Source organism: Leptopilina boulardi, unplaced genomic scaffold, assembly GCF_019393585.1.
Source record: "Leptopilina boulardi isolate dan_hultmark-lab unplaced genomic scaffold, ZJU_Lbou_2.1 LbouV2_211, whole genome shotgun sequence".
In the NCBI taxonomy this organism is placed as follows: domain Eukaryota; kingdom Metazoa; phylum Arthropoda; class Insecta; order Hymenoptera; family Figitidae; genus Leptopilina; species Leptopilina boulardi.
The window spans coordinates 835,970-860,924 of record NW_026137765.1 but is presented as its reverse complement, the minus strand read 5'-3'; the positions used below and the strand labels follow the sequence as shown (position 1 = coordinate 860,924).

The 24,955-nt window shown below is 27.8% G+C and overlaps 1 protein-coding gene across 5 annotated transcripts in view; it reads left to right on the top strand.

Annotated features, from left to right (window-relative positions):
• Positions 1–24,955, top strand: part of LOC127278816 (poly(rC)-binding protein 3) — a 123,259-nt gene that overhangs the window by 76,705 nt on the left and 21,599 nt on the right. For 3 of the 5 annotated variants that reach the window (XM_051300724.1, XM_051300722.1, XM_051300721.1), the window contains 6 exons: positions 217–496; positions 7,710–7,766; positions 8,273–8,671; positions 11,625–12,020; positions 21,130–21,226; positions 21,840–22,119. In XM_051300724.1, coding sequence (XP_051156681.1) covers positions 413–496; positions 7,710–7,766; positions 8,273–8,671; positions 11,625–12,020; positions 21,130–21,226; positions 21,840–22,119 — 1,313 coding nt within the window. In that variant the 5' untranslated portion in view covers positions 217–412. The remainder of the gene's footprint in view (positions 1–216; positions 497–7,709; positions 7,767–8,272; positions 8,672–11,624; positions 12,021–21,129; positions 21,227–21,839; positions 22,120–24,955) is intronic. The other 2 variants (XM_051300726.1, XM_051300725.1) reach the window with 1 other exon arrangement.

The window sequence follows — 24,955 nt, the reverse complement described above, 5'->3', positions numbered from 1 at the left end:
ACAATAGATGGGAGGTTTTTTTTTCTATTGCAGTTGAAAATTGGAATGTATCCAATTTTCCATGTTTACAAATTTAAAATAATTTGTTTTCAGTTCGCAAAATTGAAAGGAAACTTACTTTTTTTTATTAACAAAAAATGAATTTTGAAAATTATAATTCTAATCTTACTGAAAATGAATATTTAAAAATTGAAATTCATTTTTTTTTTTTTGCAGTGCAAAGACTGAAACCTACCTGGAAGCGCTTAAGGAGTACCTCCCAAGAAAAAAAAAATCCTTCCGGTCAAAATCACACGCCTAACCTCTCTCCCTTATCCTCCTTGTCCTTGTCCGAATCCTCTCCTTCCACAGAATCCACTAAAATCTCATATCCCACTGTAAACGTATCCGCGACCTCGACATAAAAACAACCATGGACGGCATGGATAACAACAAGCCGGTGTTGAACGATGACCCATCGGTCACGTTAACCATTCGCCTGATTATGCAGGGCAAGGTAAGCTTATTTAATTTTCATTATTACTTTTTTCCCTCTTCATTTTTTATCTTCCTTAACAATAACAAAGTGTTTATGTGTGTAGGTATATATAAAATAGAAATATACATATACAAAGGGAAATTTATTACGGGTCACCCTCGGTAAGACCTCGTCTTTGCCTCTTTTCGATGGAAGTGAAGCGTTATACACACGCCTTTCCATGTGAATAAGTGTAATAGTGTCACACATTCATTTTCCACGAGGTTGCTAATTGACGCACACAGCCTGTTGCAGATCATTAAATGGGAACAGAGAGAAGGAGAGAGAAAGAGAGAGAGAGAGACCTGTTTCAAATGTGACTGCAATCTTTATATATTAGGCTAAATGATTTGAAAACATTTTTTTTTTTTCAATAGCACGCGATAATTTAGTCACGTTCTCGGAAACTTTCCCAAAAAAAAAAGATATTCTAAATTTAATAATAGTTTATTAAAACAATTATTTAAATTTATAAAGTATTTATCTCAAATCGAATTTTTATTAAATTTCCATAAGGTAGAATTTTTATTCAACAGAATTTCTATTAAAGTTCTAAAAGAGAAATAGTGATTAATTTTTTGCTGTAAAAAAAAGATAAAAACAATAGAAAATTGTATATAATCAAAAGTCGAAAAAATTGCTGACCGTTAAGAGAAAAAAACGATTTTTTTTTTTTTATAAAATAACACGTCACTTTATCGTTTCCCTAAAAATACGAAATTGAATCCTCTTTTGTGATGAAAATACGTTTTCTTTGTAGGGATTTTCAAATGTCAGATTTGTTTACTTTCTTGTCGATACTTACCTTTTGTATATACATATATATACACGTATATATAAAGGGCCGTCTTGAATTGACGGCACCGAAAAGTACGAAATAAACCTGATGATTCAGAAGTACGTTCCTCTTGGCACGCATCCGTACCAACGGATTTATTATTGACTCGGGTCATGGATACGCGATGTTTCCATGCGTGTGTATATATATATATATATATATATGTGAGAGGAGAAAAAGCTGACCGCAAATAGCTTCCGGGTATCAACGTTCCTTGCGAAAGAATTAAATGCAATTTTATATATCTTACTGCCTCGGAAAAATATCGTGAATTTAATTAAGATTAGAACGGATTATTCGCGACTAAACCAGAAAAAGAGATTTTTTCAACATTCACCACATAATTTAAAATATTTATTTCAATTTTTTTGTACTATTTTTTTTTTTTTTTTTTGAATTACTTTTGCTATTTTTTATATATTATTTTTCGTATTATTTGTTTTTGACGAAACAATGAGATGAAATGACTGTATATAAAAGTCATAAAACTAAATTGAACGTATTCTGGCGAATTTTACTATCTTAGTTCGTCAAATACGATTCACAATCAGTATATATATATATATATATATATATATATATATAGTTTTTACGTAAAAACGATTGAATCATAAAATGAGAGAAAAAAAAGAAGAGGAAATAGTATAAATGTCTAAAGATAAGAAGTTCCATTTTTTTGCGATTTTATATATGTAAATCAAAGCTCGCATCACAGTTTTTATTGTTTTTGAAATTGAAAAAGTTTACATTCCAATGTTGTTAAATTTTTCATTTTACAACTTTATTTAGTACGAAAATTAAAATGTTTGTCTTGATTGGTTTCAATTTTATAAATCAAAAACAAATCTGTTATATGATTTATATTCGCATCGATTTTTTATTCAAACATAATTTTTTTATATTTAAAATAACGAGCTTTGAATTTCTATTAAATAAATACTAAACAATTTATTGAAAATTCTGCTGAATAAAAAAAAAAAATAAATTCGGTTAAATAAAAAATTGTTCGTTATGAAATTGTGCGGTTTAATGTAAAATTAATATTTCGGACTTTTGGTACATAAATTCATTTTCTTTTTAAAAAAAATATTTTTTTGAATGAAAATTTTTTTATAAATTTCTGTTTCTGAAAAAAAAATCGAAGATTTGAAAGATTTTGACTAAAACCTAATATCGAAATTCATGTCGTAGATGGGATAATGGAAATCTTGGATTGTAATTAAAGATTCATTTCCTCGTCGTGGACGGAAATTTGAAGCTAAATCAATGTCAGGAACAAAATGTTGAAGGTAACACGTGACATCCGACACGTCTCTCTATATATGCACCAAGTGTATATGTATATATATATATGTACTTGTACATAAGTATCCGTGCTAAAGTATGACACAGAGATTATTGCACGTTTGTGCACATCTCAATGATACTCTTGCGTCTACAAAGGTCCCTCTCTTTTTTTCTACCTCATTTTAACACCCTTTTTATTCTTCGTCTCGCACCCTTATGCGACTGTCAGAGACGGTTAGAGGGTTTCCCACTTCCTTCATTTCTTTTTCACCCCTTTTTTCGAACATCTCCACTGTCTCTTTTTACCCCCCCCCCCTCCCTCCCGCAAAAGTTATCTATCGTGCGAAGTGCTTCCATGTCAAATCTCATTATACCCATGTTTTTACGCTCTAACGTCAACGATGGGGCTTCGCAGATCTCTACTTACTCCTTTGGTTCCGTTTCTTCTATTTTCTCTCTTTCTCATATATATATACTTTTTTTTTTTGCACATGGAATTATTTATGGTCAAATGGAAAGAGGAGCAAGGTGATGATGAGTTTCTACTTTGAAACCGCCCTTTCTTGAATTAAGTAAGGGTTACACACGTCTTGTGAACTCGGCAACTTTATGATGTAACGAGACTTCTTGTTGGAAATTTATTTCCTAGTAGAATTATACTTGACACTCTCAACGCTTTAAGGGAGTTTTAATTTTTTTTTAAGGGCGTGTCTAAGATAAGTTACATCATCAAGTTTATCCATTAGAAATATAAATTGCTTTTTGATGATGAGTTTCTAAAAAAGAAAAAAATCATTTATATTCATAAATAACGAAGCTGAAGTACGCAACGTTTATATAAACAATTTTTAAAGAAATAATTTTTTAAAATGAAAAATTCTATAATTTTTTGCTTAAAAAAATATTTTTTTTATAATTTTTTGATTAATGAAAACTACAAGAAATATTTTTTAGGCAAAAAAATTATAGAATTTTTCATTTTAAAAAATTATTTCTTTAATAATCGTTTATATAAACATTGTGTATTTCAGCTTAGTCATAAATAAAATTTTCTTTTTCAAGAAATTTTAATTCCTTTTCTTATTCGTATATATATAATGGGATTAATATTAATAGAAAGTATACGAAAATTAATGAAAGAAAATTGAAAAAAAAAATTATATAGAATTTTTTTTTCGCAATATAGAACGAGTACAGTTTAAAATTGTATTCATTATAATTGGCCATATTCTTATTGTTATATATATACAGATAGCAATATGACAAAGGAAAATGCATCCGCTTTTCTTGGTTCACTTGAAAATATTATAACTGAAGCAGTTTGTGATTTTAAAAAAGAGCTTTTATCATAAGATATTCACAAGTAGAGAAACCACTCCATTTTTTTTTCTGTTTGAATATAAATTGCGCACTGTTTTTCATCCATAAACTGTTAGTTTACAGAGAGAAAAATTATATGACAAAAACTCTTCTGTCAAATATAAAATGTTATTAAAAAAAAACATTTTTTATTCCCCTTGAAAACATTTTTTTTATAATTTTTGTGTATTTATGTTTCAATAACTATTATATATAGTGAAAAATTAAATTCACTCTAAATCTCATATTCTGATTGTGATCACTTCAAAAGACAAATACAATTTTGATTACATGATTCTCGAACAATGCAATTGTGGTTCAAAGGCATTTTCTAATCATGCGCACCTGCAATAATTAATTCAATTGAAAATTAATTTACAATATTGATTAAATAGAATGCAAAAATAAAATATTTGGGAAATTATTTTGATTTTGCGTTTTCTTTTTTTTTTTTTTAAATGGTATTTATTAGAGGTCGGTTTAGATATAGAGAAATGTCGCGCGACAATGAGAGCGTTGAGAGAAGAGCAAAAGTAGAGGAGCAATATACCCTTGGATTTTGAGAAAAGAGGAAAGGGGATTAATACGTCTGGCCGAGTTTTTGGCTAGTGGCACTATTATGTCTCAGGGGAAACTACCATTACTATATGAGAACAGACTGGACCCTGGCCAGGGACATTGGCCAATCGGTTCGATGCGAATCACAATTTTGTTATCGTTTCAATTACAAATAAACCTTGGAATTTTCTGCTAGGCTCTCTCAACGACATATTGTCATCATTTCGATTGTCGAGTACGGATTAACCAACCATTTTTCTTTTTTTTCTTTTTTTTTTTTTTGACAGAGGAATTTGTTTTTAACATTACATATTTTTTTTCTGAATAATTGGTATCTGAAATATATAATAATTAGAATAATACAATTGTCTTACAATTTATAATTCAATGGAATTATTCAACTCTTTCTTATTGTTAAAAAAAAAAAAAATAATAATAATATCCTTTGGGAAAGTAGATTGTACTCAGTGACAAAGATGAAAAGAGAACTTTATAGTGAAAATGTCTAAAGTGAGGTTCACTCCCACGAGAATTCAAAGTGCAACTCTTTTAAAGCAGTTTAATGTACTTGTACATATAATTGAAATTGAAAACTAGTTTTCGTTGTTCTTGATTCTCCTTGGTGTAGTAAAATAATTTAGAAGTCATTTGAAATTCCATTCTTTCGTTTTATAAAATTTATATCCTTCTTCTAATAATATAAAAAAAAATAATATAAATCAAATTTTTTGATTTTCTTACTTTGTTTGTTCTTCATTAGTCACGCGACTATATTCACAATAATTCTTCAGAATTCCACCAGTGTGGTATGGTCCGCGGTTAAAATAATGGCCAGATGCCAACCGGTGATCCCCCACTCATAAAACCACGTTCCTTGTGTGCCTTATAATCCAAAGCTGGTCAAGTTTCCCGCAAAATTGTTGCATGAAAATTCGCTACCCACTTACTGTGTTTGTGTCAACTCTCACATATATATTTATATATATATATATAATTTTACCTACTTGTCGATTAATTCCCAACTTGTTTTTATGTTGTGTTACTTGAATAAGCGTGGTTTTTTGATAACACAGCGAAAAGTAATCGTTCCGTAACGAGACTGGAATCTCTGCAAAAATAACATCTCGCAATCTCTCGTAAATTTCTCTAGGTAAAGTAGTTTGGACTCGAGCCACTTTCCTTCGTTACTTAGGCGTCTTCTTGTCTCGACTAAATTTGTTCTCACTGGCTAGATATTGCGTGCGCCGATATTTATCTGTAAAAAAAAATATATGTAAAATAATACTTATGGATTTTTTCTAATTTGATTTTCAAAATAATTTCTATCGATACAGAATGTTTTTGAATTAGAAAAAAGTAAAATTTTTAGGTTCGTTTAAATTTAATTGTATTTGAACTAATTAGAATTATTCGAAATATATAGTTTTAAGTTTAGCAATAGAAGGAAAAGAGAGAGAGAGAGAGAATTCGTATGTCGACAAAGCTTTGAATGATGATGCACTATTGTTCTCTATAATATCTTTGGCACGTTTCAACGATCTAGACGAGGAAATACATAATCCATTAATGAATGATCTTGTCGTACATGTTTTTTTTTTTTTGTGACAAGCTCATTTTTCTTAGAGTGATGAGTTTCTAAAACTCAAAACACGTTCACGAACATTCCTGTTAAAATACCTACTGGAAGTTTGCGTCTCCAGAAATTCTGCGTAAACTTAGTAACTAAAAATATAATATCTCGGTACATATATATATATTACTCAGAAATCGTCAGAAAATTTAATTAAGATTTGCAAATATTTTCAAATAAATCTTCGCTATTTTATATGTTTAATTAGTTTTAAACAAAATTTATCTTGTTGAAATTTAAATCTTATACAACTTTTGGAAAATTTTTTTCCCCATAAAAGAATGTGTAATATTCTTTTATTGGAAAATTTTGTTGTGAGAATCGATATTGGTACATTGACTAAGAGTTTGTGTGTAGTTTGAAAAACGTGTATATATCGCGTCAGCAAACAATGTAAAACCCCACTTTGACCTCATTCAAATCTATCTTTGTCCCTTGCGCGGGTTTGAAATCGCAAAATACTCTCGAATCAAATTAAGCTTTTTATTTGGCAACTAGATTCACACGTGACCTTCCCAATTCAACCCAACTTTTGAATTAATATTGTCGCAGTATAGAAGCGTCGCTCTCTCTCTCTTTCTCTTTTTAAATTATACATATCGACATATCTGATTCATCGTTAAATAATAAATATCATTGGAAAAATTTAATTAGATCCATGCGCAGTTATCTTGAATGTCAAATATCAATTCCATTTTCCTTTTCTCTAATTGAGCGAAATTATTGTAATCTGTAATTAAAAAAATATATTTGTATTTTACTGTAAATTATTATTGAGGGAGAAATTTATTAAATTGCTATACATATTTTTGAAAAAGAAAAGTGTGAAAAGAAGATAAGCTAAAAAAAAAATTGCAAATCGTTGGTGAAAAAAGGAAAAATAATTTGCGATCAAATATCCTAGTTGCCATTTCGATTTGACCAGAATGTGGACACAATCTATGTTTAGAAGTGGCGCATACCTAATGCACCACTGAGTTTGTAGCTCTGACATTATCGGGAGGTCAGACCGTGTCAGAGAGAAGACTCTCGAGTTCTGGCTCTGGACAAAAGTGACTAGAGAAAAAGAGAGGGACCTAATTATAGTTTTACGTGTCGTGCGATGTTTCTCTTCGTATAGTCTATCAGCATTTCTCTCATCTTAGTGAATAAATTTTCTCCCTAATATATCCTTTCATCTTCTTATATACGAAAATAATTGAAAAATTTTCAAAATTTATTTTCTTATCTATTCTCTGAATTATTTAATAATTATTTAATTAGTATTTTAAAATTTAATTAGCAAATATTGAGCGAAAAAGAAAAATTTTAAATGATTGTAAAAAAAAATTACGAATACTTGCAATAATGATATTAATTAAATCACAAGAAACTTTTATTCTTGTCAATATTTCATTTATTCAAAGACCTTACAGTTTCTTTTTTTCTATTATTATTTTTGTTATTATTATTATTATTATTATTATTATTATTATTATTGACGAAGGCTTTATTATTAAATAGAATATTCTTTGTTTCAGGAAGTCGGAAGTATCATTGGTAAAAAAGGAGAAATTGTCAAGAGGTTCCGCGAAGAGGTAATTATCTTCTTTCATTCTATACCAGACATATATAGGTCTATTTATATAAAAAAAAAACCTAATTGCAAAGGAGGAGTTTACTCTTTCTGAATTGAATACAGTTGATTATTTTCTCAAGGCTCGAATAATGGTCTTATACACATCTTAATGATCAGGATTTTCATTAGACTTGGGTATTGTAGAGAAACTTTTTAACTTTATTTTCTGTAACTTTAGTTCTTATTCTTCTTCTATACTTCATTTAAATAATGCAAACGAAAGAAGTAATTCTTTAGACGGTAAACTCGTTAATCCGTTATTTAGAAATTTCTTGTAAGTTCGTCTTTTATTAAAATTAATTTAATTTTAATTTTTAGATAATAATTTTTAAATACTATATAATTCATTGTAATTTTAATTAAAAAATTATCAACAATATTTGAGAATTTTTTTTTTTTTCTTTTTAAAAAATGTAATTTGGCCTTAAAAATTTAGAATATAATGTGAATTTTGGATTTTTACAGTCTGGTGCAAAGATTTTGATCTCGGATGGAACGTGTCCCGAGAGAATAGTGACGGTAACGGGGCCCACAAACTCAATTTTCAAGGCGTTCACATTGATATGCAAGAAGTTTGAGGAATGGTGCTCGCAATTTCACGATATGCAAGGCGGAGGAGCCGGTGGCGGTGGTGGTGTACCGAGACCACCGATCACCCTGCGACTTATCGTGCCCGCATCACAATGCGGCTCGCTCATTGGAAAAGGCGGTTCAAAAATCAAGGAAATCCGTGAAGTGACCGGTGCGTCAATTCAGGTTGCATCGGAGATGCTGCCCAATTCGACAGAACGCGCTGTCACCATATCTGGCACCAGCGAGGCGATCACGCAGTGCATATATCACATATGCTGCGTCATGCTAGAGGTACGTCGTAACGTTGCGACGCGAATCAACAACCGCATCGAAGCCCAGGACGGCACAGTAATGGTGATCCGTTTAACGACGAATGATACGTACGAGTCCGTAAAACAACGATTGTTCTCGAACCCCGTAGAATTACAAAAAGAAACATATATTTATATATATATATATACTAATTTTTTTCTTTTTCTTTTTGTCAATCGACGACCCATCCAACACTGAAGATTCACTTCCGATGAAAAACGAAATCTTCAGTGATGGATGATTCAGATCGTTTTAAAAATTTCGAAATTTTTGAAATTTTCAAACAGTATTTCTTTAATTTTGTTGAATGATTAATTTTCAAATTATTCCCCAAAATTGACTATTTGAATTAAATTAACGAATATTAATTATTACCGTCAATATTTCTTCTGATCATGAGATTCATTTTTAAATTATAATATAAAATCTACTTTTCCTTTGATTTACAGATTCATTTCCAGATTAAATAAAATCATAGTTCTTAGATTAAATGAAATTTTTTCGTTTTGATTTTTTCATTAAAAATTTTCCAAGGTTATTTAATTTAAAATTAAAATGTCAATTATTATTCACGTTTTTTGTAAAAGTTTTTCTTGATTATTCAACATTTAGGAAATACTGTTTTTTGAGTAAAGAAAAAAAGAAAAACGAAAAACACTGGAGTGATCCCCCGTAGTCTTAGAACAGACGCTTGAACGAACTTGTTCTCCTTTGTAAACCGTGTGTTGCCTATACATATTTTTTTTTCTTTTTCTCATTTTGTCTTTATTTTACATCCAAAGTCCCCTTTTGAATGACTCGGTAGAGAACAGAACGGCTTTATATCCCTCGTACAACCATTACTGCAGCCTTGCAAAACCCTTTATCCTTACAAGCGTGAAGCTCGACTCTACACATGAACCTCTTACAGAGAATTCTAAAGTTTTAAGAAGGTACATCATACACTGAGATCTTTTAATCATCTTCCCAGGGAATGATTTTGGAATGAACTGTTTTATTTTTTCATGATTTCATTGTTAAATTTACATTCATACTCAATCAACAGTTATATCATTTTTTCCCCCTCAAATATTAATGATCGTTTTAAAAAAACTGCATATTTTCCTAGAATTAACAAATAAAAATGACTTTTTTAATGAACAATAATAAAAAAAATTCATAATTTTTGTAATAAAAAAAAAATATTTGAAGAGATTAAATTTTTAATAGTACAGAAGATTTAGAAAGTAGTATTTTTTAAAGAGTAGAAAAAAAAATTAAAAGAGATTAATTCTTTTTTATGACCGAAAAAGTATTTGGGTGAACAAAATATTTTTTACGATCAAAAAAAAGAGGGAAAAAAAAATTTTAAGAGAGAAAGATTTCCAGAGAAAATTGATTATTGGTTCATTAATATTCTGTAGAGATGGTATCAGAATTGTGTAGAGTCTAGCGTCCAATCACGGTCGTTGCGTCGCATTAATTGCGAGATCAAAAACTGAATTTTATTATTTTCTATATTTTTATAGAAAATAATATTGTCACTGCATTTTACTAAACCACCCTTTACAAAACACAATAATTTCTCTCTAAAATTATGTATGAATTCATTAAAATTTTATCTATTGTCTCTTTGATTATACAAACAAGAAAATTATATTTAAAAAAAAATTGAAACAATTGATTATTTATGTAATGAATTTTAATTTTATTACATATACAATATTGGAATCTTATCTTACATAATTTTAGATACGTTCATTAGTTCTATTATCAAGTTGAAACAAACTTCAGCGTTCTAAACTTTATTATTATTAATTAAAATAATGATAAAATGTAAATTAATTATAAATATTAACAATTAATATTATAATTCTGGTTATTTTATACATCATCTCTATTTTAATATTAGACTTTTAATATTATTTCAAAAATGGAAAAAAGAAAATCTTTGATGAACCTCTTGGAAAAACAAATTTAGAATCAATTTCCATAGTAAATCGCTTATTAATATTCACAACGCTCTCTTGTTTACCTTAAAACTTGCTGCTTCAATCTATTATCTCAAAGACGCTGATAGGTTGTTTTCAAAGTTACACAGATCTTACATTGATATATGCAATTTCAAATGAAAACAAAAGCAAAATTCAGTGTGAACACAACTTTTGATCAATGAAATAAAATATGATTAATGTAAGATCCTTGACAATTTGCATGATTAATTAAACATTTTTTTCATTCAATACATCATACAGACACATTTACGCATATTATATTTCCTAAAACTCAAACGAAAAATTCAAATCTTAGATTTCCCCCCTCTAATTTAAATAATTAAATATCTTTGATCCCTCTGAGAATTTCTTCTAGTGTTAAATCTGGTTAAATAATAAAATTAATTAAAATTTAATTAATTTTATTCAATCTTTCCAATTTTTGAAAGAGTAATAATTTTCATTATTAGGTTTGATATATTACATAAATGAAAAATGTAATTAATTTGTAAAAGTCAAATATATACCTTGCTAATGAAATTTTGATTTTAATACATTAAAAGGTTTTTCTTTTTGTAAATTTACATGCATTTACTAAATTTAATTTAATTTCTAGTGAATTTAATTTAAAAAGGTTCTATTTTAATCGAATTATAAATTTTATTTGAACTAAATTTTCATATAACTTATTTAAATTTAGTAAAATTGAAGAAATTCTCCGACATAGCATCTACTCCTAATCTGTCGTTTAGGTGAAAAAATATCTATCTGCAATTTTTACCAAAAAAAAATGTGATTTTACAATTTGATTGAAATTTCCTAAATACAAAAGCAGATATTCAATAATTTTTGATTTTTTTCATCAAAACGTCAGATAAATATATTGTAATTAATATTGTGCATGTAATATAATTTGGTGATGATTTGTCTAATTTCTAAATTTTTGATTTTTGTTTCAGTCCCCTCCCAAAGGTGCCACGATCCCTTATCGCCCTAAACCCCAAGTTGGTGGGCCAGTGATCCTGGCTGGTGGGCAAGCATTCACCATCCAGGGTAATTACGCGGTGCCCGCCCACTCGGACGTAAGTACAGTAATGCAAATGCCCATTGGCCCCGCTATCGGGCACGCTCCCCCACCCTCGCTGAACAGCCATAATTTGACAGTTTCGCCCTTCGCGGCTCACCCCTCCTCGCCCTTCGCTGCTTCTCACGGGCTTCCTCTCCTACCGACCCATCTTAATCCCCATCATCCCCTTCAACCCTTACACGCCAGCGTGGCAGGCCTCGCCGACCCCCTGCTGAAGAGTGGACACTTGCAGGCAGCCCTCCCGCCCGCACACCTCGTGGCAGACGCCGTAAGTCTTTTGTTTTTCGTGATCCACCCTCCCCCAAAAGTCCCATTTAAAACCAAACAACCCCCCCCCCCCCCTTCACCCCCAAGTCTCACTATCAGAAACACATTTCTCCAAATGCAAACACGTGAGCACCGTGTCCATTCTGTAAATCCAGTCTTGAATCTTTTCTTTTTTTGATCCACGTGATATTTGCCAAACTTATTTCTTTATCAGACGATAAAATAGTTCTTAAGAGTTGATTTTCACTTTTATCGATAAAATTAGTAATTTAATTTTCACGTTAAATAATGAAATTTTTATTTCATAATAATTCTCTAATTTAATATAGAAGAAAATTTAACTCAAAAAGTAATTCTACATTATCGTGAACGATAAAACAATATTAATATCACTTGAAACACTTGAACTTACAAACTAGAAATGCAAATAAATTTGTCTAATGGATTTAATAAAATTTTACACTTATCTTACAGTAACTGTGCTTGAGCAATGAGTCAGAGACTCGAGATGAAGTTACAAGTGCCTCTTACAATTAGAGGTCTTTATTGAGATTTGAGATTGGCGATATCACGTGGAATCTTCCGAGAGAATTGAGATAGTAACAGAATTGAAATGGCTATTATTTTTCTCTAAATGAGAAAAAAAAACTCCCTTTATTTTCTGTCTATTTTTTTTCTCTCTTTCACTTTTTCCTTAAAACTTTTCCTTTAAGGCCACTATCACGTATGCAACACAACCCTCAAGATTCTTTTCCTTGTGCTTTGTGCTCGATAATAATCTTTCCGATTTTTAAGGGAATCGTCCCGAAACGCGACGATTTAATCGCACTTAAACGTCTCTTTTTTTTCTTTTTCACGAATTTATTATAATCGCTGTTAATCGTCGCCTTCCCGGAAGATGCCTGAGCCACTTTTTTTCTTTCACCTGTCCGTTAATTGCTTTCCTCTAAAAAAAAAAAAAAAAATTGCGTGACATTTCAATCATTTTGTAAACCGATTGCAATTCTGAGACTGTTTCACGAATTCTGTCACGATTATTGTAAATGTAGCTTTTCGTATTATTATATTTCTAATTTTTTAAATTTATAATTTAACTGTTTGAAAGATTTTACATCTTACTAAATATTCGTTTTTGTTCTTTTTTTTCGTTTTTAAAATAAATAATTTATGGCCAGATGTAATTAAAGATTATTTAAATTTTTTCTTTCTCTTCTGGTCATTATTTAAAAATATTAAGAAATAGTGTCATATCGCAATCAGTTTATGATAATGAATTATGTCACATTCTATATTAACCTTCTTGTTTTTTATATGTCTGCACGAAATGTTAATGTTTTCTTGAACCTTTCTGTTTTTCACATATGTTTTACCAATGCTAATACCTATTGTCTTAAACACGTCTGAACCCTACTAAAAAAAAAAAATGAAAAAAAATTTACTAACGTTCCAAAGGCTAGAGTTGTTTTTTTTTTTGTAGTAAAAAAAAACCTGCTCGTCCTATCGAATGGACACAGGAATCCGATGCATGTCAGGAAAAGAATGCAAGGAAAACGCGACCGCGATAAGCACGCCAAGAAGAAATGCGAGCAGCTAGAACGAGTACCTGTCTATTTTTATTATCCCCGATCAACCGATCGACTTCTTTCTTTTTTTTCTCTCTGTCTTTCTCTCCACACCGTTTTCCATTTTTCCCTTTGCCATTTCCCTTTAGTTCTTCAATTCTTTTTTTTTTTTACTTTCTTGTCCTTTCTCAAATATCAAAGAACCTTTGCACGAAAGGAGAATGCAGCACGACCCATTCGAAGCTTCTTTTTTCTCACTCTTTCTCTCTCACACTTTCTTTTTTGCCTTCCTTTCGTTCGTTTGCCTCTGACGAAAGAGAGCACCATTTATCGCTCTCTAGGAAAAATGTCTCATCAAGCTTTGCTTTTTTTATTAATTTATTACGAAATATTTTATTAATACTAGAAAAAAAAGTATAATTACTTTTCCTGTGAGATTAATTTGTTAAAATTAAAATACAAAATAAAATGATAATACATTTTTTTATCTTGACGATAAATGGATTCTTTCGTTATGAACAAATTTAAATCTCTGAACTGCTTATATTGAATATAAAGTTAAATTAATTCTGAATTGCATTTTTCCTGTCGTGCGTTTGATCAATCTGTGCGTTTTAAACCGCGGTTGTCGTCTCGGTGATACTCGGCCAGTAGTTTTATCTCTTTTATTCTTCTCCTTTTTTGCAAAAGTTAATTTTAAAAAAATTAAAGTTTTAAAATGACAATGAAAGTTATGTAATTTATTTTTGTTTTGTTAATGATACGAATTATTATTATCGTCGAGACTTCGATCTTTGCGGATTTAAAAAAAATATCCACTGTTAACTGTCCTTTAAATGTTCTATTTTATTGAGGAAGTGATACAGACCTGCTTAGCATGAATGCTTACTCACGAGTCGCACAATGACAGATTTCCCATCGCAAGTTGTCGTCTGATCGGAAAAAGGGAATTAAAAAAAAAATCGCCAAGAAAGTCTCTTAACAAGCTTTTACATAGAGTCCTAAGAATATTTCTTCTTATATTACAAGTTTTTCAATTTTACAATCGACTCAATCGAATTCCTCGAGGCGGATAATTTAACATTTAGAACATTAAACTTCAATTAAATTTAATTTAATTTTAATTTTGAAATGCATTAAAATTCATAAATTTCTTTTCTAAATTTACCGTTATGACGTTATCAATTGAAAATCATCATTACTTAAATTAGTCCTTTTTTTCATTTTAAATTATTATTTTAATTTTTTAGATTTTTCATTTTAAAATATTTTTTTTTTTATTATTTAAAATAAAAAATTTTGTTTTTTTTTATTAATTATTATAGTCAAAAATTGTTTTTGTATTAATGATGATTTTTAATTGATCAAGAAATAACTGTATTTGAATATGCGAGTGGATTTTGAAAAAAAGAATGTCTAACAATTAATAATAAATTGCATACTAATTAATAATTCTTTATGAAGGTAAAACAAACAGTGGAAAATTATTGGCTTTCATAAAGAATTACCCAGGGGAATAAATTTGTGTTTCGACATAGTTTGCACTTTAAATTAGTGAAAAGTATGGAAATTTCATTAAAAGTGCTTAGATGATTATTTAATACAAATTATTTACTTAGCAAATTAAATATAGCAATCAGTTTAAATATTATTTTATTTTTACTGTAGTATTGATAAAATGTATGTATTTTTAAATTACATTTTTTTTTTTTTAAATTTAACATATAGTCTGTGAGTAAAGTTGGAAAATACAATTTCAATAGATAATCTTTCAACTGTAATCCTGAAAATATACTTTTCACAGGAAGACACTGAAATAGAAATTCGAAATCCACTCGTATTTCTTCATCCGGATATACAACAATAAATAATAAATAAAACGAGGAGCATTTTTCAAAGTCGGTCAAACGAAAAAAAAAAAATAAATAAAAAGAGAGGGTAAAGGTTGACTCGATATGTAATCGAATAACATATGATGCATGGCACGAGGAAAGGTAGCTTTAGTTATGAGCTTTTTTTCTCTTTATTTTTTTTCTAACCAAACTGCAAAAAAAAAACTTGCCCGAAGAACACTACGATTTTACTCAGAATATCTGCGAACATAAGAATAATTGTGCAATAGCTCTAATAATTATTTACTTTTCAAAAAAAAAATTTTTTATTAATTAAAAATATTTTTTTTTCATTAATAAGAAGAAAAATTGTTTTAGTTAAATTTAAAAGCAAAATGTATTTTTTCAAAAGTAAATAATTAATTGTGTGCACAATTAAAAAATTGATTCTCTAATCGTGAGGTTATGAATTCTATTAACTGTCGAAAAAACTTGATTTTTTAAAAATTGACGAAAGATTGTCAATTAAATTCTACACAATTGTCATTCACACGCTTTTTTTATTATTAAAGAAGAAAAGCTTTCTACATAATATTTAAAAATATGTGATTGCACCATTTTAACTAAATGAAGTCGCACTAAAACTTTTTTTTGGAATAGTATATTTAACTTATTTAAAATTTTCATTAATATGTGGTGCAATCCAAAAGTTCCAAAGATGTTCAAAAAAAAAAAAAAAAATTGGGAAAAAAGTAACTTCTTTGGAACTAGTTATATACTCAAAATCCTTTTCTCTCAGCTTTATATACTTTCTTCGTATTCTTCTGGCACTCCCAAAAATTAAATCCTCGTTTTCCTCACCCAGCAACAGTTTATTAACTTTGTACTAAGTGATATTAAATGATAAAACTTTTCGTTGCAATATCTCTGCAGTCCTAACAAAAATGTCCCTTTTATATATTTTTTTTTATTTTCTTTCTTTTTACATCATAAAATGAGCTAGTCATCAAAATCAATAAAAGTTTCCCTCAATCGAAACTATTTGATTTGTTGACAATTTTTACGCAGCCTTTTTTTTTAATTGTCTCGCTTCTTACATCCCCTTCTATTTCGTTAAATGAAAACGGTAATTTTTTTAAAACAAATAATAATAATAATTAAAAACCGCTTCTTAAATTAATTATGGGACAAAAAATTTCAAAAATAGGATTTCCGTAATTTGATGAATTTTTTAATAAAATTTTTTTATTTTCTAGATTTCGAATAATTGCAATTTTTTTTGGTAAGATAATAAAAAAAATTAATTTAATTGTAAAAGTTTATTTTATTCTAAAAATTGAATTATTTTTATTATTTTAAAATTTTGTGTTAAAATTTCCATGATAATTTTTGATCAGTCATTTTTAAAATAATACAATAATCATCAAATTATAGGAATTAATTCGCAAATCATGCATCGCTATTCAAAGTCCCCGTCAGAATTCATCAACGTTCAATCATCCATTTCCTGAAGTCAACCACTTAGCAAACGCACGTATATATATAATGATTTAATAAACAAAAAAACAACACATCTCTCGGTGTAGTTTTTTTTTTTTTTTTTTTTTTTTTTATAATCTTTGGACATTGTAAAGCTTAGCTTAACATAAATTTTTAATTTTTATCCCTCTTTATCTCTCTCTATTTCTCTTTCTCTTTTTTTCACAAGTTGAAAAAATTGTAACATCAATACATTTAGCAGTGAGTTACTAGTCAATATTCAATATTTACACGTAATATTATATATTTACATACAAATGGAAATTCACATTTGAAAGTTTGAGCTGACTCCTGGTACTGTTTAATTAATTAGTTTTGCTAATTAATTGAATATGTAATCAAAGCTCGGAATACAAGCGAGCTGTTAATTCATCTAAATTCAGGGATTTGTAATTTTATCATTTCAAGCATTAAAAGAAGAAAAAAAAAATATTTGAATTAAAAATTATTTTTTTCTATGCTCAATTTTTTCAACTTTGCAATATTAAAATGAAAAATTAGTTATTCGCTTTTTTCTCACTCTCTTTTTCTTACTCACTCTTTCTTTCTTTCTAGATAATTATCTATATCCTGTTTCTTACAATTATTATGAGTTGACACCTTTAGAACCTTTACTGGCATGGCTTTTGTCACTTAGCATCGATTAGCGAGGAGTTTGCGCGAGGGTGGGCTGCCCTTAAAAGTAAAAATATAAAATTTTTTTTTAGACGAAATTCACGTCTCGTCACATTTTGTCTAGAGAGACGTCCTATAGAAACATCATCCCCTAAGCTTATTATAAAAAAAATTCTTATTTAAGAAAATTTTTACTAGACATTTTTAGATAATTTAGATTAGATCAGAAATATTTATTGAATTTTTATGGTCGTTTCAAAAAAAAAAAAGATGGATCCTTTATCGTTCTTCTCGTGAATCTAAAAAAATAAAGAGATTTTACATACAAGAAAATTTATACTATTTTATCTAGTATTTAAAAAATTTATTTTACAAATTATTATTTTTATTTACATATACTGCAATTGTGTATAATTATAAATTTATAAGAGAAAACTCTAATCGTTTTATATGAAGTTAATGATTGTAAATCTCTTTTGATTTCTTAGATTCATAATTTCCCTTCACTTTATCATTCACCTCATTTCCGTCTAATTCAAAGTAAACGAGCAATCAGGTTTTCATTATATTTTACATTTTACTCTTTTTAGGAGACATAATAAGTTCTCTTTTATATATATATATATATATACTATTTATAATAATCATTATTTTATATATAGAAGCAAAGTAAATTATTAATTTCTATTTCATGTCACTGTTGACAAACTAATTTAATTCGCTTTGTTGAACGCGATAATTAAAAGTATATATCTCCTATAGAAAGAAATTTTAATTAATTAATTAATAATTTATTTAGAAAAATGCTTTCATAATTGGAAATTTTTCATCGTTGGTTTTATATAAATTGGCCCACATGATATACATACGTATAAAATATTATTTGTGATATTAATTATATTTAAAATTGAAATAATATAAAAATATCAGTTTAATTTATTAATTGTACATCAGTTTAATGTTTTATTATTTTTACATATATATGTAATTATAATAGGTCAGACTGATATTCGTATATTATTTCAAGCTCTTAATTAATTTAATACAAATGAAATATTATTTTAAATATTTAAATTCATTATGAATATATTAATTATTAAAAATAGGTATTTTCGATCTTTTTTTTTTTTTATTGTATTAATTTTATAAACCAAGGTTTTATAATTATGAAAATTTATATCGTGAATTCACATTTATTTATATTTTGCTCATTTATGCTGATATATATTTATAAATTCATGGCTTGTTTGATTTATTTTTAAAAATAGCAAAAACTTGCAAAAAAATTAAATTAATATTTTTTTAAACTTGATCTACTCCAAATGAATAATAGAAATCGGAAAAATTAATTTTGATTTATTTAAAGAAGGTTTTTTTCATTACTATTCAGTAATTCGTAATAATAAAAAATACAAAATTTATTTTTGATTACTAGGTATTTCGAAATATTAAAAAAAAAAAAAAAGCAGTAAAGAAAAGCTCGAAGAATTTAATAATATTTGTGGAAAATCGAATTTTCAGGTTAACCGATATTTAGTCATATGTTTAAGTAAAAATATGTATATTCGGAGGTCGTGCATCACTGAAAACTGCTGACGAGACCATAGGGCCAAGCTTAGTCAAATGATCGATAGCCCACTTTTAGTGCAACGCGCACGATGTAGTTGCGCGCGTTTCAAAATAGATTCAACTTTCGTTTGCAAAAAAAAAAAAAAAAAGCGAATAATTTCTTTCTAAAAACAATAATCTAGTTTAAACTTTTCTGAAAATTTAAACTAATCACAAAATCTAAAAACTTTTCTTTTGCATTATTTGAAGTAATTTTAAACGAGATCTTGTTCTCAGATAAAAATCACGTCAAATGTGGATTTCTTTTTTCCTTAAAGGTGAAGATCAAGTTTCAAACTATCGTTGATTTATTGAAAAACTTCTATTAAAAAAAAAAAAAAATAGTTTTCGCAGTGTTAAATAATTTTTTATTTTATTTTAAACATGTTTTTAATATTTTTTTTTAAGTCTTTAATATAATTTTATTAAATATATAAATTTAAAATAAAAAAATAGAAATTGAATAATAAAATGTCTCGACGTTATTTTGCGAGTCATAATTTATAAAAGTGGAGTTTCTATAAATAAATATCATGTGGGCTGATGAATATGATTAAAGATTCTAAAAAATTTGAATTAAATTTTTTTTCTTTAGATAATAAAGGCCCTAGAAATCCATTTGCCAGTTTCCTCCAGTGATCCAAATAATCGCCAGAAGATGAGCTGGAATTAATCTGTAAAACACACTTAATGAAGTATTTTATCCTTTTTTCATATATTTTCTCCAGTGAATAAAAGTTACGATGTAGGTACAAACTGTCGTCTTTATAAATTTCATTAAAATGACAGTTGCAAATAAGTAAAATCCTTTTTTTTTTGAGAGAGAATAAAAATTTGTCGTTGATGTAACGAAGGACTTGAGTAAGGAAATAAAATTTTTTTTTTACTCAATGTTCCTTCGTGAATCTCATCAATGACAAAAACGAGTGATAGATATATAATAATGTGCTCGAAACCAGAGAAAATAAACGAATATTTCGCTCGCATCCTCGAGAACGAAAACTGAGTATATATATATAGGAGACCTGGGCATCTGTTTTATTAATGGCGGTCTCGAAACTGCCGCATTTTCAAGTTGGTAAAGTCTTGATGGTTCTCTACATTATTGACAAAGGACAGTGATGTTTTTTTTTATCTCTTTTTTCCTCTTTTTATAAAATTTATAAATAAAATACTAAAAAAAAAAATTCTCCCTTTAAAATAAAAGTCAAGATAATTTATAAGATGAGAAAGAAAAAAATCATAAGAATTTATGAAAAAATTTTTTATGAAGAAAAAAAAGTAATGTTAAATTGTTATAAAAAGAAAATTGAATGGTCATTGGCCGGAAGAAATATTGCTAAACGTTAAATGGATGTTCTTAAAGAAAAGGAAACACTCTTGTTAAAGAAGTTTTCCGATTGCTTTAGAACGTAAACGTTTCTCACTCGTACCTGTCTTTTTGAGACTTTGGCAATCGAAACTTTTCTGAAGGTTTGATCAAACGAGAAAAGTCCCGAAGTTAAAGTTTTTAATATATAGAAAAAAAAGAATAGATATATCAAGTTAATGTATATATTTTTTTAATTATAAAATTCAAAAAGAAATTAACCTCTGATATTTGTTTTTATTGGAAATTAAATGAAATTCTATCTTTATAAAGTTCTATTTTATGTTTTAAAATAAAAATAGCCTTAATAAAACAGAATGCTAAACCTTTATCGATCGTGAGAGACGACACGAGCGAGAGAAAAAATGAAGGTGTCATTTTTTTTTTCTTTTTTCAAAACTCGAGAATTTTTATCGTTGTGTCATTGAAACAATAATTAATTGTCGCTAATATATTTATAGTAATTAAATTATAAGTGACGAGCGAGAAAGCAGACAGGATAATGTAGGTCAATTTCCTCAAAATTTGTTTAAAGACACTTAATTGGTATGCGCTGAGCCGTGGACATGTTCGTATTTGTTACAGATGGGCAAACTTGGAAGTAGTCCTTTAGCCGGATTAGCAGCCTTGGGTCTTGGAGGTTTAGCAACACCCGCTAACACTGGTGGACTGAATCCAGCTGGTAAGAGAATTTTTTCTAATTTTCAAGATTTAGTTATTTAATTTATGAAAATTGTTTACAACAAATAATAATATAGTTTGGATTAGAAATTACTTTAGATGTTTTGAAACAAATTTTTATAAGGGGAATTTTACTTTTACATTTATCAATTTAATCATGTTAATTTTCTGAAAGCATTTATAGAATTGACCTGTTTTTAGTGGGCATTCTATTGTCCATTAATGTGACCTATATGAAAATGAAATTACTCGGGAACTTTTTTTTTTTTTTTAATTCTTCATTCGCTTATATCACTGTCAGTTTGATTTTAAAAAATAATATACTAATAATAAAAACAAACTCTATTTCAGAAATGGAAACTGAAATACAATAATCATCGTCAGAAAATTAAATCTTAATTAAAGAAATATTTTCAAATTGACAAAAATTCGATTTCTAATTTAATTTTTAAATTTTTTTATCAATATTGTTGTGAAATTGTAAATTATTAAAAATCGATTGATCATCATAGTTCTAGAAAAGAAAAATTGATTTCATTTTTTTTTTTACTTTAATCAGAAATAATTTAATTAAGGAGTTATTTTCTAAAATATGGACTATTGTTTTTAAATAGCGCTGGCGGCTTTAGCCGGAAGTCAGTTACGGACCAGTAACACAAATAGACAGCAGCCAGCAGCCAACAACCAAACGCACGAAATGACTGTGCCTAATGAATTGATTGGCTGTATCATTGGAAAAGCTGGAACCAAGATCGCAGAGATTCGTCAAATCTCCGGAGCTATGATCAGAATCAGCAATTGCGAGGAGAGAGAGGGTGGTGCTACAGATCGTACGATCACAATCACCGGAAATCCAGATTCTGTAGCGCTGGCACAATATCTCATCAATATGAGGTAAGTTATATTACTATTAGTTAAAAAAAAAAAAAACAAAGAAGAAGAAAGAAAGAAAACAACAAACTCGAATATTCTTTCTTATTTTCTTCATAATATATAAATCTTCTTTTTGTTCTTTGTGTTTTTCTTTTTTTTTTTTTTTTAATATATCCATTTTGCGAAACCACTTTGGCTTTGAAAATTGACTGTCAGGAATTGCATTATTTCCTGTTGGTCAGCTTTCAGATGCAAACAAAGTTTTTCGTTCTCCCCCTTTTGAGAACGAAGCACAGGTATATATAAATATATATGTCTCTTTCTACTTCTGCTCCGTCTCTGCTGCCCAATGTCAATATTCTAAAATTTCTTTTTTCAATCTCATATTTTTTTTTTAATGCCAAAATGTGTGTTACCTTAGGCCAAAAGCGACGACTTTTTTTTACTTCTCCCAAAAAAAAGTGTGTATGAAAAACGGATTGCGTGCGCCCTCGAGGTAATTCTATTCGACGTGCTCTTTCTTAATTATTTAATTTTTTTTTTACTGTCTAAAATTACTCTCGTATTTAAATTAAATCTCAAAATGAATATAAGAAGACAACACGTCGAATCGATCCTACAAAGTTAGTTTCACTTTGCGTGAGATTTCTTGACGAATTTACACATTGAGAGAAATTTTGTTCTAGAGTTTTTTTCGGCAAATAATTTTAATTATTTAATAAAATTTATTTTTAAATATTTGTCATTTTTATTATTAATAATAATTAACCTAATTAAAATTTTCTTAGTAACACAATAATTTATAATAACTTATTAAAGAGTGAGAAAATTTACAATAATTCATTTTCGAAGAATAATAATTGAAATAATGTTGATATTAAATACAAATAAATGATATTTCTCTCGTGTGGCATTTCGTCATTATTTAAGAATATGAAAAATGAGTTTTACGTAAAATTGTGTATGAAAAAAAGGACGAATGTTAATGGCATTAATGCCAATTAAATTACAAAAAAAAAAAATTAAAGCAGGTGAGGATTCTTCTTTAGTTACTAAGATGGAAATTAATACAGCCGAAGAGATGTAATAGTACGAAAAATGCAGCTACCAAAAACAATACGTGTCACCAAGGAAAATTTGGAACCAACGAGAAAGATTGTCCAATTTTGTGATTCAAGAGGATGAAATTCTTAATCCTTTGTTTCCAGGTCCTGCTTTCCAGGTCCAGTACCTTGAGTATCCTGCAGATTCAACTCCGTTTTTCAACATCTGTTCCCAAAAAAAAAAAAAAAAAAAAAATGCCGCTGGCTGTCCTTTCAAGTAATGAAACGTTCAATTTCAAAGTCAGAAGTATTCATTTCAATTTATTTTCTATCTAAATGATTTTAATATTTTTAAATTTCAATTTGATTGCTTTTAATAGATTAAATTAAAAAAAAAATGAATAAGAAAAAACAAATTCAAAATATATATAACTTTTTTTAATATAAAAATTTTGTATCACAAATTAACTGAGTAATTGAAGTTATACATTTTTGATATTTTATCTAGCAACTTTAATTAAATTATAAATTTAAAATTTATCAAAATTTATTTTAAAATACTTCTGACTTTGTTGTTTCTCTCCCCATGTCACTCACTCTCTCTCTCTTTTTTTTCTCACACTTTTTCTCTCTTCTAAGACAAAATACCTGGACATTTGTCCCAAACGACACATCACAAATTCCCTTTCTTTGTATTTAATTGGTTTGGTTTTCTCCCCTTCAAGAGGCTTCCAATGAATCAATCTTCTTAAGAACACAAATTCATGATTTAAAGAAAATAATTGTTAAAGCTTGAGTACTGATTTTTTTCCTTACAATATTTTGCAAATATATTTTTTTATTTACTACCAAAATATTATTTATTTAATTAAATATATCCAATTTTTTTTAAGAGAAAAAAAGATATAATTGAATAATAGTATAATTGTTGGGTGAAAATCGTAATAAAACAGATGATCAACTTGGGGAGAATAAAACAGGTGTTTGGCCACTTTTTCTTGAATGCTTGTTTTTATCTTGGCCTGACACAAAATGGTCGTAACTTGATAGTAAGGAAAAAGCTTGTAGATTAACCTCCCGGATCGTTTCCCTTCGTTGGAGGCCTTTTGTTGCTTTTTCTATTGTTTCTTTATCATTTATTTTATATGTAGAAATTTTTTGATAGAAAAAAAAAATAGCTATTTAATTGTTTTTGAAAATAGTTTGCATAATGCATTATTATTTAATTATCAGTTTATTATCAAAATTAAATTCCAGAAATTTTAACGTAATATTTTAATTAATTAGTTAATTTAATTTTTTAATTGATCTCCAAAGTTAATGAAATATTTAAAAATTTTATATAATTTATTTTAAAGTTTAGATTGTAGATATTTTTTTGTAACAAAAAGAAAGGTGAATTTTTTATAAACATGAAATAAAAAAATAGAAAATTTAGTGTAAATAGAAAATTGTAGTAACTGCTTTAAATGTACAAATATAACGCTTTGCAAAAGGTAGAAATGCACCTTGTGACAATTCACAGCCAACGTTGATTTTAATAGCAACATAAAACCATAACTCAAAAAATAATCATTCAATTAAAATTAAAAATTTATTTGATTAATATTGAAAATAAAATTTAATTTTTCCAAATTTATCATTTTTGTTATACTTTTTACATAATTTTTAATATATGTTGTCTCTGAATTCTCGCATTAATTATTGAATTTACATAATTTTGTAATAACACATGTTTGTATATTTTTGTTTATTCTTTTCACGCTTTCTTCCTCGACAATATTTTATCCTTGAAAAGTTAAATCCAACGATAA